The 13,608-nt window shown below is 51.9% G+C and overlaps 2 protein-coding genes across 2 annotated transcripts in view; both read left to right on the top strand.

Annotated features, from left to right (window-relative positions):
• The window catches only part of C2CD3 (C2 domain containing 3 centriole elongation regulator), a gene marked incomplete at both ends in the record, with an annotated part of 55,629 nt that extends 46,729 nt beyond the window's left edge, over positions 1-8,900 (top strand). The window contains one exon of the mRNA XM_082013355.1: positions 8,766-8,900. Coding sequence (XP_081869481.1) covers positions 8,766-8,900 — 135 coding nt within the window. The remainder of the gene's footprint in view (positions 1-8,765) is intronic.
• A 2,337-nt stretch (positions 8,901-11,237) lies between these two features.
• On the top strand, positions 11,238-13,183 carry LOC309409728 (putative mitochondrial transporter UCP3; the record flags this gene model as incomplete). The annotated part of the gene is made up of 6 exons (XM_082005937.1): positions 11,238-11,673; positions 11,801-12,011; positions 12,148-12,345; positions 12,511-12,612; positions 12,691-12,871; positions 13,087-13,183. The coding sequence occupies exons 1-6, from the start codon at positions 11,548-11,550 to the stop codon at positions 13,181-13,183; spliced, it is 915 nt and encodes a 304-aa protein (XP_081862063.1). The 5' UTR covers positions 11,238-11,547.
• Positions 13,184-13,608: the final 425 nt, after the last annotated feature.

The raw sequence follows: 13,608 nt of genomic DNA, 5'->3' as shown, positions 1-13,608 counted from the left end.
AAGGAAACAACAATGATAATACCAACAAAGGAATGTACAAGAACAAGTGATGCCCAATACAGCAATAGCTGGCGATCCAGCAATACCTGGCGATCGACAGCCTGTCCCCGAGCAGCGATTTCCGCCCCCCGGCCAACTCCAGTTTATGTGCTGGGCATGACGTCGTATGCTTTGGCCAGTCTGGGTCAGCTGTCCCGGCTGTGTCCCCTCCCAGCTCCCCGTGCATCCCCAGCCTCCTTGCTGGCAGGCCAGCACAAGAAGCTGGACTGTCCTTGACTGCTCAGCAACAACCCAAAACATCAGCACATTATCAACATTTTCTCATCCCAAATCCAAAACACAGTCTCACACTGGCTTCTGTGAAGAAAACCAGCTCTATCCTGGCTGAAACCAGGACAAACTAAAAGAGGGCAGATTTTGACTAGATCTAAGGCAGAAATTTTTGACACTGAGGGTGGTGAAACCCTCGCCCAGATTGCCCAGAGAGGTCGTCGATGCCCCATCTCTGGGAACATCCTAGGTCAGGCTGGACGGGGCTCTGAGCAACCTGCTCGAGTTGGGGATGTCCCTGCTCATGGCAGGGGGTTGGACTAGATGGCCTTGAAAGGTCCCTTCCAACCCAAACCTTTCTGTGATTCTGTGATTATGACTCAAATTTATATTTATATAAATATTTCTCTATTATATAAAAACTTTCTACATATAATACTTATATTTTTATATTCTATACATATTTATATATCTGAAGGTCAGGATGAAATGAGGGAGTTCGCAGAAAAAGCCTCTCCTGCAGAGGCATCAACTGCTCTTCGATGGAGGAAGTAGAATAGTTGGAGTGATCGCTCCTCACAGAGGAAAGCTCTTGATTGCTTTTGCTGTTTCAGGGGTGTTTTAACGTGCATAAACATTTATTTAGCCCAAGAGGTTGGTGGGTCAGTTCTTTTGAGCTCTACATATTATTCTTTTCCAGCCACAGCTTTGCTGTGGATGTTGATGTGGATCTGGGTATTGCAGCAGCCGGGCTGTTTGTTTACCACTCCCAGAAAAGATAATGCATTGGTCCTTATGACCTGTGAAACAAATGCTCTAAGGAATGTTTATGTCATCGGAAACAGCTTGCTTGATTCAACAGATCAGAAACAGGCAGGATCTAATAGCTCTGAAGTAATGGAAACTACTTTAAATTAATAAACATGTTTACAGCTCAGGTAAAGTACCTGACTTTTTGCTGGTTTGTGTTGTAAAACCGATTTTTTTTTTTTCTGATTTACATAGTATCTTTTCCTAAAGCCCTTGGAACTTGTTCCTGATGAAAGTCAAGACCTCTCTCAGAGGAGTCTTGAGCATAGTATGCTTCAAGGTTCCTAAGATATATCTTGATTATAACACCTAGACTGAAGTGTGTCTTAGTGCTTTTTAAATCTGCTTTTTGTGCTGTGTCTAAATATTTTGGATTAAATAAAAAGCAGAATCTCAGATGTGTTTCTCCTTTTGGAATCTCCTTGAAATTCTCCTTGTTCCCCTCTGTCCATCGCTGATAATCCCCTTCCGCTCTGCCCCCTCTTCTAAGTTGTGCTTTCTCTGCAGTTAGCTCCAGTTCTTCCTGTGGAAGCCCCGTGTCTTTCTGTGCTTCTGCAAATCATCACTCAAACCTACGGTTTAACATTAAAATCAGCTTTACTTGAATTCCCTCTCTCTGCAGCACTAAGCTTAGTGGCTAGAAACACACTCCTAAAAGTGATTAATAATTAGGGAGCATATTAGCAAGGCACTATTTGAATATAGCTGACCTTAAACCAGTTTAATTCCAGGATTAGCTACAGCTAATCCTTCGCAGTAGCACTCGTAGGCTTCTGTTGAGACCGGCCTCAGTTGTGCCTTGTGTTGTGCACCCAGCAACCAACAGCCTGTGTGAAGAACAAGAAGATTTTTCGCTTATGCCCATGGTAAAATGTAATTCAGGAAAACTGCTTTCTCATAGTTTTGTTCTTAATTAGCCTTAAGAACATCAGTTTCTAAATGCGGGTTGGTTTGGTTTCTGCACAGTGCAGCAAACACCAAGCGTGACAGCAAGGCTGAAACCCAAGCTGTTCCCTGAAGATCAGCAGTCCCTTCTCGCTCACGTGGCAGCTGGCAAACTTCTCTCCTGGCTTCCCCAGCGTTCCTGCCACCTCTCCCTGCCTCATCTGACTCCCTGCTTTCCCTGTCTTCCTACGCAACATGATGAAGAAATGGTGAGAAGGTGAAGCGGGCAGTCACGTCAAAGGAGCTGGCAGCATTTTGAGACAAAAGGGTCATCTGGGCTCGTGCTGCGAGGACGTGGCGAGCTGAGAAGGTGCTGCAGCAGTTCAGGCCTCAGCCTGGATGCAGTGGTCACCTCTCTGGGACCCAAGTTTTGCAGAGCCTCACGAAATCTATGGTTTTTTGACCTTTTTTCTCCATTGCGTCAGACTCAGGCTTCCAGTTCTTGAGGTCCTTCCCAGGTCTCCTCTTCCACACTGGTCACCTGCCGCTTGTCAAGTTCAGTGAGCAGCTTTGCACTTTTCTCCTCTCAGCCCTTTTCTCCTCTCAGCCCTTGGAAAATTATCCAAGTTCATGGCTAAACTCAACAGCGCCCAACTGGATCATATTTACTGTAAAGCTACAACTATTTTTAAAATGAGTCGGAGCCATTTGCAGGTGGCCCAGATTACTATCCAAATTTTATTTCTGACCGTTGCTCCTGGCCTCCCTTCTCCGCCCTCTTTGCCTTTAACAGCATTCCTACATTCCATATTATTTTATACACTATTGCTGATTTTTTTCAAGGCAAAAATTTAACTTCTCTAGCTCTGTTGTTTTCACACAGAGAGCACTGCAACGTTGATTCTGGTCAGGGTTTGGGGCAATCATAGGCGAGAGTAGAAATATTTAAGTGTGATTCCGATGCGATGCTGGCTGGAAAAGCTGTATTAAGGCTTGCTGCCTTTCCGGGTTGGCCCAGTCTGCTGGTAATGGAGCTGGATTCTTGGGGGGCAGGAGGAAATATTTAAAACTTGGAGAGTTAATAAACTTCTCCTTAAAATATCTTGATTTTTTTTCCCCTCATGGCTATGAATATTCCAAGAGGATAAGAAACTTGTATATAGACCAGTTTTACTTGGAATAATTGATATTTGTATATACATAGATTTACCTTCAGTGTAAGTTAGAAATAACACTTTTATAACACAGACTTAGGCAGATTCAGAACAACAGGCTTTTATCTGGTCTAAAAATGCAGATGGTTACCAATGGTCCAAACATCCCTTCTGGGCTGTAATGTTTCTTCTTGGTCTGCTCCCGTTTCAGTTGCAGCCACTAAAGCTCCTCTTTTTCCATACTCAGCTTCCCCAGAGAACAGAGCGAAGGCATTTACTCACGAAATTTTTCCTCCCAAAGTGCTGAACAGAAATGCTGACGTTCTCCTTCATTTTCAAGATCAGAAAAAGAAGACAAGGCAGCTGTATCCTGCATGTCCGTTTTGGAGCTGCTGGCTGTGGTCCATGATTTGATACAAAACTTTTCCTGTCCCGAAAGCAGAAGTAGGTGGAAGGTCACTCCAGGGATAGGTCGTAGCTTATTAACGCAGATCTGTTTTCACTCCTTCATCACCGTGCACAAACAAAACTTGCCATCAAACTCGCTGAGCCACAGGGCTGAAATGTTCTCTGCCTCAGTTACCAGAATTCTTTGACCTTGAAGTAAGCCATCCCTCCCAAGACCTATAAAACGCTAATAAATCTGTTTGCTTTACTCCAATCCCTGGCACACAGCAATTAGATAATCCTCGGCTGGTTTAAGTGTCCTGCCGTATCGCTGCCATTTCTATAAAAAGAAAAGTGAAGCGTGATCTTCTGTGCATAAATCCTCTTTCCTCTTGCATCTTTCTGATTAAATGTGCGTGCTTCACGGCTGAGCCTCAAATGCTTGGAGTCTGTGACTGCGTTGGCTTAAAGACAGAGAGGGAGAAACCCAGGACAGGCGCTGTGCTCGGGTCGTAGTCTGCTCTGGCAAAGCCTGTTTCGGAGGCAAGGGATGGTGTAAACACGACATTTCAGATGCGTGCTCTGGAAACTATGCAGGAGGTTAAAACTCTGCACTGTTTGAAACTACCCCTTTGATGTATCAAAAGAGCATCTCAAAAATGCAGCGTTGAGGCTGGAATGTCTTGCGCAATGTTCTATGTGCAAGGAATTTGCATATTTCAAAGAAAAAGAGCTTTATACGGGGCAAGTGGAGAAGCGTAGCTCTTTCCCGTAGCCAGATCTCTGCAAATGTTGTAATTTCGTAAGGCTTCTGATCATCTGTGCGAGCTGGGAGTGTTAATCGTGCTTTTAAACTTTAATTTTGCTTCACAAAACTGTGTGAAGCAAATTCACATCTACTGTGAATCACTACATCACTTCACATCTACTGTGCACGTAGAATAGCAGCAAGAAAACGTTTCCTACAGCTGGAAGCTCATTTGTAGGAAGGTCCTTGGGAGAGGTAATGTGCATCTTAACACCTCCGCGTTGCCGCAGATGGACACCGCCGTATGAAAGTTGGAGGAGGAGTATTTTAGTCACTTCCATCCGAAACGGTGTGCAAGCAGTGTATTTTCCAAGCACACCTCCTTCACTGACAGTCAGGAGCCTACAAGCTGCAATTTTTATATATCAATTTGTCTGTACAAGCTGTAATTTATATGTTTCACCTCGCTGTCATCTAATAGCAGCAGACACCTGCTCTTCTGTTGTATTTTCACTTTCAGAGTAAGGTGCTCTTTCAGGGTGAGGAATTGCACTGACGGCAAAATGTGAGTGAGGGGCAGCATTTTCTGCAGCAGCTTCTCTGGCTGACCAGACCAGATGAGGAACAACGCGGTTTGTGATGTGCCCCTGGCTTCACCTGAGGCAGGAGAAGTACTGTGGCACCTCTGGATTGTTCACTCTAAGAACAGAGGAGAAAATCTCATTTAATTTCTCCTTTAGAATCAATTTTAAAAATTCTTGCAACCAGGGTAAGGTTATTTTGCAGCTGTTTTGGGTCACTGGGTTAGCACAAGCCAAAAAAAAGTGCTTTAATTTCTGCAGAAATACGGAGTTGTGCTGCTGTCTCTGGTGGATCTGGGATTCTCAAGGCAATTTTGTTCTCTTTTCCTTTCTCTTATCCCACATGGAAGGTTACCTTCTCTTCTCAGTTGCAGGACTTGCCGCTGCTCCCACTGAAATTCATTAGAAATGTCTTGTTGGGTCAGTGAAACCCTCTGCACTTACTCCTTAGGTTCTGGGAGCTGGGACCAGCGCTCTTTAATATCGTCATCAGTGACAGAGACAGTGGGATCGAGGGCACCCTCAGCAAGTTTGCAGATGACACCAAGCTGAGTGGTGCAGTTGACATGCCTGAGAGGGATGGGATGCCATCCAGAGGGACCTGGATGAGGTATGGGCCTGCGTGAACCTCATGAGGTTCAACAAGGCCAAGGGCAGGGTCCTGCACCGGGGTCGGGGCAACCCCTGGTATCAGCACAGGCTGGGGTGAAGGGATGGAGAGCAGTCCCATGGAGAAGGACTTGCGGGTCCTGGTGGGTGAGAAGCTGGACAGGAGCCGGCAATGTGCACTCGCAGCCCAGAAGCCAGCCGTGTCCTGGGCTGCCCCCAAAGCCGTGTGGCCAGCAGGGCGAGGGAGGGGATTCTGCCCCTCTGCCCCGCTCTGGGGAGACCCCCCTGCAGTGCTGCGTCCAGCTCTGCAGCCCTCGGCACAGAAGAGACATGGACCTGCTGGAGCGGGGCCAGAGGAGGCCCCAGCAACGCTCCGAGGGCTGGAACAGCTCTGCTGGGAGGACAGGCTGGGAGAGCTGGTGGGGCTCAGCCTGGAGCAGAGAAGGCTCCGGGGAGAGCTTAGTGCAGCTGCCAGGGCTGAGAGGGGCTGGTAGGAATCATGGAATCATTAAGGTTGGAAAAGACCTCTAAGATCATCAAGTCCAACAGTCAACCCAACACCCCCATGCCCCCTAAACCGTGTCCTGAAGTGCCACGTCTACACGTTTTTTGAACACCTCCAGTGATGGTGACTCCACCACCTCCCTAGGCAGCCTGTGCCAATGCTTGACCACTCTTTCAGTAAAGAAATTTTTCCTAATATCCAACCTACACCTCTGCTGGCGCAGATGGGGACAGACATTTTAGCAGGGCCTGTAACGATAGGACAAGGGGTAACGGTTTTAAACTAAAAGAGGGCAGATTCAGACTAGATCTAAGGAAGAAATGTTTCACAATGGGGGTGGTGAAACCTTGGCCCAGGTTGCCCAGAGAGGTGGTCGATGCCCCATCCCTGGAGACATACCCTGACGCAGGTGTGGTAGTGGTGTAGCCTCCTCGGGGTAGAACAGGGCACTGGTCAGGGGACAAACAGCATCATCACAACTGGAAGGAAAGGAGAGTTTCTGAAGTACAGTGCCAGCTCAGAGACACAGCACAGGGTTGTGTAGCTGCAGTTTAACCAACATGCTGGATTTAAGAGCCAGAATTTCCTCATGGTTTTGGTTTTGTTACAGTTACAGACCTTCCTGGGCCGAGGGATAGGGCAGTCCATAGCAATTCTTTGCAAATATGTAAAACTGGTGTTCAGAAGCGAACGCTGGTGGCCACGCTAAAACCGGTAATTTTTGCCAGTCCTCTGTGCTTTCACTTGGAACATTTTTCTCGGTGAACTGCTTACGAATGCTGTACGGAGATCAGGGCCAGCACAGAGCCAGCGTGGGCTGGTTACTCTCTGTCTCTGGCCAGTATTAATGTTTCCGCTGTTTCATGGACGGTTGGCACAGAAAACAGCAGAGGAAGAAGCCACTGACCCGGCCCTCTCTGGACAACGCTGAGCAGAATACGGCGTCCAGAGGAGGAGGTCTGGCCAGCAAGCATCTCTCCTGCTGGTTTTTAAGCTCCTGATGTTGCCAGGTCTGCATTTCATCTCACTCAGCTTCTTACAGCTTGGTTTAGGAAAAATCATCCCAGAGCAGCATTAAGGAGAAAGAAAAAGAAAGCAAGGATTCTTGTAAATAGAAATGTAGGTTTTTTCAGTAGGATAGAAATGCGCAGTGTTCTAAAGTATTACTGCCCTTAACTATTTTCCTGGATACAGTTTGAAGTCTTTTGTGGCACTGCTCACATAATTTACACAATTAGCTGTCTGAGACTGGGAGATGGTATTCAGGGTATAGGGATTTATAGTTAGCTTGTTATAAGCCTTTTCTGCACTGTTGGATGTGAAACCAGACGAGCTGTTCCCACCCTTGTCATCCTTTTTGTTAACCAGACGGCCAAAACCATCATCTTTGTGAGCATTGATCCATCTGTCTCCCAAATCTGGCTGTGCAGGAGCAGGCTGGGTCAGCATATCTGAAAATAGTCCTCTAGGAAGTCTTGGTCTGTGGTTCCAGCCTCTCCTGGGCGTGTCTGTTTGCAGAAATGTAGCTGATGTTAAATTAACTTGCAATTAGCCTCTCGTGCTTTGCTTGGCTCTAGCAAGCATGGGTTGTGTAGATCAGGGGTTGTTTTGTTTCCACAGACTTGTTTTCCCATCAGGGTCTTCACCAGCGATGCTGTCGCAGGGCTGATATTCAAAGTGTTCGTTATCTGAGCCTGTAAAGCACAGGTAACCAAACACCAGAAATCTCCAAAAAACACTTATTCCTCAAAAACCCATTTCCCTCCCCAAACGGAGCGCACACGAACAGGATCCCGGCGCCGTTTCTCCTGAGAGGGAACCGCTCACCTTAGGAGACCTCTCCACCGCGGCTGTCCCCAGCTGGGGCGGAGGAGCAGCCCAGCGATGTAGGCGAAAGGCCGGACCGGCGTATCAGCTTTCCGAATCCAACCTCGCTTGCCCGGAGACCTTCCCGGCCCCGCAGCTAATGAGCGGCGCATCCTGAAACGGCACCTCTTGCTTCGGCCGGGTCTCTCCTTTCCTGGCACGTCACGGCCACGACCTGGCTCTAACTAGTGGGGGAGAAATGGGAGTTTCTTTGCACCCTGAAATTCTCGGTCTTCAGCGCTGCTGTAAGGTCTGGGAGGAAGCCTGACTGCTGGGAGGATGCATACAAACCAAAAATGATGTTAAAATGCTTAAAACAGTGGTTTTTATCTCATGGGCTGCTGCTTAGGGGTCCCTAAGGTAACTGGGACTGGCCCATCTAATTTGTCAGCAGGGTTAAATTTCTTGTGTAGGAGCCTTGCAAGGTGGCTTGGTTTTTGGTTTTCTGTAGGGTTCTGCAAATGTAAAAAAAAAAAAAAAAAAAAGAAAAAAAGTTGAAAATTCAGAGAGTTAGAGGCGGGTGAATATGCTGGGGTAATTCCTTTGGCTTCATAAAAGGAGACTTTGGCTGAGGGTAGGACATTCACAACTTCAGTCTTCACTTGCCAGAGCCAAACTGTGTGGCTTGGACCTTTCTAGTTTTGGTCTTCAGCTTTTGCTTTCTGCAGCACTGGGAAAGAACAGCGCTGCAGCATCTAATACTGTGTCAGGCAGGGAAATACTTCACCACCATGGGTTTTTCTCCAAGCGGTTGGAACAAACAAGTCTTTTGCCAAGCAGTTGCCTCTCAGTGTGCGGAACAAGAGAAAAACCCCTCCGAGGAGAAGGGGTGAGCCGCAGAAAACACATCATGAGGGTGTTTTTCTGTGTATTCAGCAACCCCGTGGTTTGCCACGATCGGAACACGGGCGCGGGGCAGAGCTCTAACGCCTTGTTCCTTCCCTCCGCAGAGCAGAAGCGGAGCTGTGCCGGGAGGCATCCCATACCGAAGGCCGACTCGTCCCCGGCCCACAGCTGATCTCTCGGAAGAGGAAACCAAAAGAATCGCCAGGATCTTCTCTGCTCAGCTCTCCAAGAAGGAATAGCGTTGGCGAGAGGCCGTGCGCAGCAGCTGCTTCCCGAGCCACGGCCTGATGCATCGGCCAAGGCCGGGTCCTCCAGGGAAGAGGAGATGGAAGCTGTAGGTTTCAGGCTCTGATTTTTAGTTTGCGTCATTGGTATCCTGTTAGAGGGATTTAATGGCTGGCGGTCAACCAAGGGGAGCTGAGCGACAGGGCAGGTCCCCGATGAGACTCACCGCTCTGGGTAACCGCTGAGCTGTTATCTGGTCTCCACATACTCAATTTCTTGAACTTACTCGTTGTGAAATTTCTCTTATGAACCTTTTTTTGAGTAAATGCAAAGCATTCCATTTTGAGACAGCTCCTTTTTCTTCAACCAAAGGATGGGGAACAGTAGCGATTTGCCATCCCGCTGGCGAGCAGAGGACTGTTGCCTCCCTGCCGGCGCGTGCTGTGGATGGGGAGGGAAGATGAGCTCCCTCCCTCTTCAAAGAAAGTTGGTGGGAAGCATCATTTGCTGATCTAGAGGCATGGATGTGCCCAAGGTGCTTGTGCCAACACAGGCCAAGGCGACTGTAAAATACCAATGTACAAAAGGGTTTTACTAGAAATACGGAACTTTTATATTCTAAGTTATTTTTGTACATTTTTATATCGGGTACCTTTCGTATAACGGACTTCAATACAAACTCAGCTAAGTTATTTTTTTCATTGCTGTCTAACCGCTGTTTGTGTTTCAATAAAATTCCCCTGGTTTCTCATCGTCTGGTGCAAAGTGTCCCGCTGCTGGGCCGTGAGCCGTGTCCTTAACAGTCGGACGAAGAGCTTCCAGTGCGAGGACGTCATAGAAATGTTTCCTGGAAGATGGCGTGGCTGGGGGCACGCCTAAAGGTCGCTGCTTTGCCAAGGAATTAAATCTCGCCGTATGAGTCGGACCTGGGAGGGCGGCGAGTGCTCCAAATTAGAGCTGCTTTTCAAACCACACTTTGACTTCAGCATTTAAGGAACCGAAGTGTCGGCATCCCTTTTTCCTCTCGCCTCTGCAGTTTTGGTTTTCGCAGGGGCAATCCTAAATGCATAATTCACTGCTAACACAACTTGCCCGTGCTGGGGACCTAAACCCCAGTGGTAAAACCTGCCCTGCCCGCACGCTGCCTGCAGAGCTCTGAGCCTCCTGCAAGCTGCCCGAAGCCGGGGCATGCTGGCCATCGGCACCGCCCGGTCACAGAGCCAGTGACAATATTTCCCGGGTGTGAGATAAGCAGCTTCTTCCTCTTGCCCTGAGGTCAGCAGTGGAGCATGGTCCGGCCGGCCGGGAAAACAAGAGAGCAGGCAGCCCGAGAGGGGTGTCTGTGCTGGATGAGCTTCTGCCTGGAGCCCAGTTGATGGAGCGAAGGGTGACAAACCAGCTCAAAAGCCCTCTCGTGAGCTCGCCTGCCAGAGCGGAGGCTCTCCGCGCATCGACAGGGGAGTGTGAGCTTTCACGAGCACGTCCCTTCAGTGCCAAATAGCTTAAAGGGATAAACGGGCCGAGTTTTTAAAAAAGGTGGAAAAGGGGCGCCCATTTCTTGAGCTGTCACCCCCACCCTTGGCCTCCGGCTGCGTCCTGGGCCCTGGCCCGCAGCTGCTGACCTGGTGCACGGCCGTGCTCGAAAGGACGTCGTGGTTTTTGTTGCACGGAGCAGGAACCATGGGAGGGATTCACCCCCGGGCCACTGGCGTGGCTCCTGCCCTCAGGCTGCTCCGCATGCGCTCGGGGGGCACATTGCGCCACGCGGAGGAAATCCCATCGGTAAACAAGCAGCTGCCCGGGATGAATTACGGCTGTGTGGCCCGTGCCAGAGGCAAAGGGGTCCGACCTGCCCCATGGCGGGAGCACTCGCTGCTGCGCTGCCTCTGAACCGCTCGCTTTTAAAGCCTTGGGCAAGTGTTTCATGCATCTCATCCTTCCCAGAACACATTTAGGTAAAAAAAAACAAATTGCTGCCCTGTCCCTGACGTCCCAGCGGCCACCGAACGGTCAGGACCACATTGTCAGGTGCTGCTGCCCCCAAAGCTTTGCTCCGATGGGTGCTGGTGGTCCAGGCAGGAACCCCCACCCCTGCCCAAGCCCTGTGAGGGAGCAGAGGGCTGAAACGCAGCCACCCCGTCACGGGTGCTGGGTGACCCCGCTCTCAGCTCAAATGCCACAGGGGGGAACTGGGTTTCGCTGTCACTCGATCCCCGTAGCCACTGGAATGTCCTCCCGGGTGCTATATAAAGGGGGGCCAAGGAGCCGCCTCTCAGAGCGATGGCTGCGCCGAGAGGGGTGTAAGGCAGGAGCCGGGACGCGGTGCCGAGCTCCCTACGGTGAGGGCACGGGGGACCCAGGCAGGTCGTCATGGGGGAGATGCTTTCACCCAGCACCTCCATTTTGGCCTGGGTGGGAGGGAGCGGGTGGGCATTGCTGAATCCCACGCCAGCCCCGGGCTGAGCAAGGAAGTGCCAGGGATGCAGGTGAGGAAACGGAGCAGGATTTGGCTTTTTGGGGTTGTCTGGAACCAGCCAGAGCCACCATGGCACATCGTCATCTCTGTCCCAAAACCGGACACCCGCTTGAAGCCTCAACTGACGCAGCATCCCGGCTTCCCCACGAACCGCCCTGTTCTTTCCTTCCAGCCCCTCCACCACCATGGTGGGTCTGAAGCCCCCCGAGGTGCCCCCGACAGCCACCGTGAAGTTCGTCAGCGCCGGGATGGCTGCCTGCATCGCCGACCTGTGCACCTTCCCCCTGGACACCGCCAAAGTGCGGCTGCAGGTACGATCCGCCGGCCCCTCAAAACCCCAGCGACAGAAGAAGCACCCCACAGCGGTGGGTGCCCCCACGCCAGAGCTGGTCTTTTTGGGGGGGTGGAGGGCAGGGTGACGCGGTTGGCATCCCGCAGATCCAAGGCGAGGTGCGGATCCCCCGGAGCACCAGCACCGTGGAGTACCGGGGTGTTTTGGGGACGCTGAGCACCATGGTGAGGACGGAGGGAGCCCGCAGCCTCTACAGCGGGCTGGCGGCCGGGCTGCAGCGGCAGATGAGCTTTGCCTCCATCCGCATCGGGCTGTACGACTCGGTGAAGCAGCTCTACACCCCCAAGGGAGCCGAGAGTGAGTGCGGAGGCGGCCAGAACCCCGTCCCCGCGCACAACGGGGCACAGCCCATCCCGGGGTGAACAAGCACCCCCCAAACCCCTCACCCTGGGGTCCCCACACGGACGGGGGTCCCAGCGCCTGCTCTCTCCAGGCACAGGGCTGGCAGCACGGGTGCTGGCGGGCTGCACCACCGGCGCGGTGGCAGTGGCCTGCGCCCAGCCCACCGACGTGGTCAAGGTACGGTTCCAGGCCAACAGCGCGCTGCTGGACGGCGCCCGCCGGTACAGCGGCACCGTGGACGCCTACCGCACCATCGCCAGGGAGGAGGGTGTCCGCGGGCTCTGGAGAGGTAGGGGCGGATGGGGAAAGGGACGGGATAGGAATAGGAACGGGAATGGCAACAGAAATGGGGATGGGGATGAGGAAGGGGAGAAGGGTAGGCTGGGGGATGCGGGTGGGGATGGCAGGGCACCCAGGATGCTGCTGTCCCCAATGCCACCACCCTCCTGCACAGGGACGCTGCCCAACATCGCCCGCAACGCCATCGTCAACTGCGGGGAGCTCGTCACCTACGACCTCATTAAAGACGCGCTGCTGCGGGCGCAGCTGATGACAGGTGAGGATGGTGCGGGGGCACGCGGCCAGGTGCCGTCCCTGTCCCCGCAACCCTCAACGCCCCGGCTCTGCCCCACAGACAACGTCCCCTGCCACTTTGTGGCCGCCTTTGGAGCCGGCTTCTGTGCCACAGTGGTGGCGTCGCCGGTGGACGTGGTGAAGACACGGTACATGAACGCCAGCCCCGGGCAGTACCGGAACGCGCTCAGCTGCCTCCTCGCCCTGCTCATGCAGGACGGCCTTGCTGGCTTATACAAGGGGTGAGTCTGGGGAACACCCTGCTGAGCACTGTCAAACTCAGTGCAACGATGGAGGTGTGGATGGATGCCAGCATGGACCAGCCCCGCTTCACACCGCGGCATCACTCGGCGCACCCCAAATATCATAACCCATCTGCCGGGGCACCGGGCAGGGCTTTGGGGACCACAGGGGTGGCCCCACGGTGGCCCCTTCAGCGCTGCTTTTCCCTGCGCAGGTTCATCCCCTCTTTCCTGCGGCTTGGCTCCTGGAACGTGGTGATGTTCATCTCCTACGAGCAGCTGCAGCGTGCCGCCACGCTGGCCCGATCCTGACCTCCCCCCTAACCCCTGGCCCTTCTCGTCAGTGTTGGCGAGACACAGGAGTAAATTATATTAATTGCAGAAGCAGCAGGAGAGCAGCGACATCCCTGACATGGACCCCCGGGAGGAGCCGGCGAGACGGAAGGAGAAACAACGCTGTTTGGGGAGGAAGCGGGGAGAAGGGAGGTTTCCAGAGAAGGAAAGTTTAAGGAGGAAGGAAAATAGAAGTTTTTTGCCCAGCAGGGAAGAGCATCACTTCCCAGCAGCGGTGGGAACACGGCGAGGGGTGTGGGCAGGGGGGGACGGAGTCGAGGGCTGGGGACATGCTGATTCCTGTTATTCCTTACCAACGCTTCCAATAAACCGCCCCCATGGGGTCTGAGCGCAGCAGGGCACCCTTGCTTTTTTTGGGGTGGTGGGTGTGTGTGTTAGGGTCA

This window comes from Phaethon aethereus, assembly GCF_964289735.1.
Source record: "Phaethon aethereus genome assembly, chromosome: 1".
NCBI classification, from domain to species: domain Eukaryota; kingdom Metazoa; phylum Chordata; class Aves; order Phaethontiformes; family Phaethontidae; genus Phaethon; species Phaethon aethereus.
Note: the sequence above shows the minus strand (reverse complement) of the source record. Positions and strands in the feature narration are given on the sequence as shown.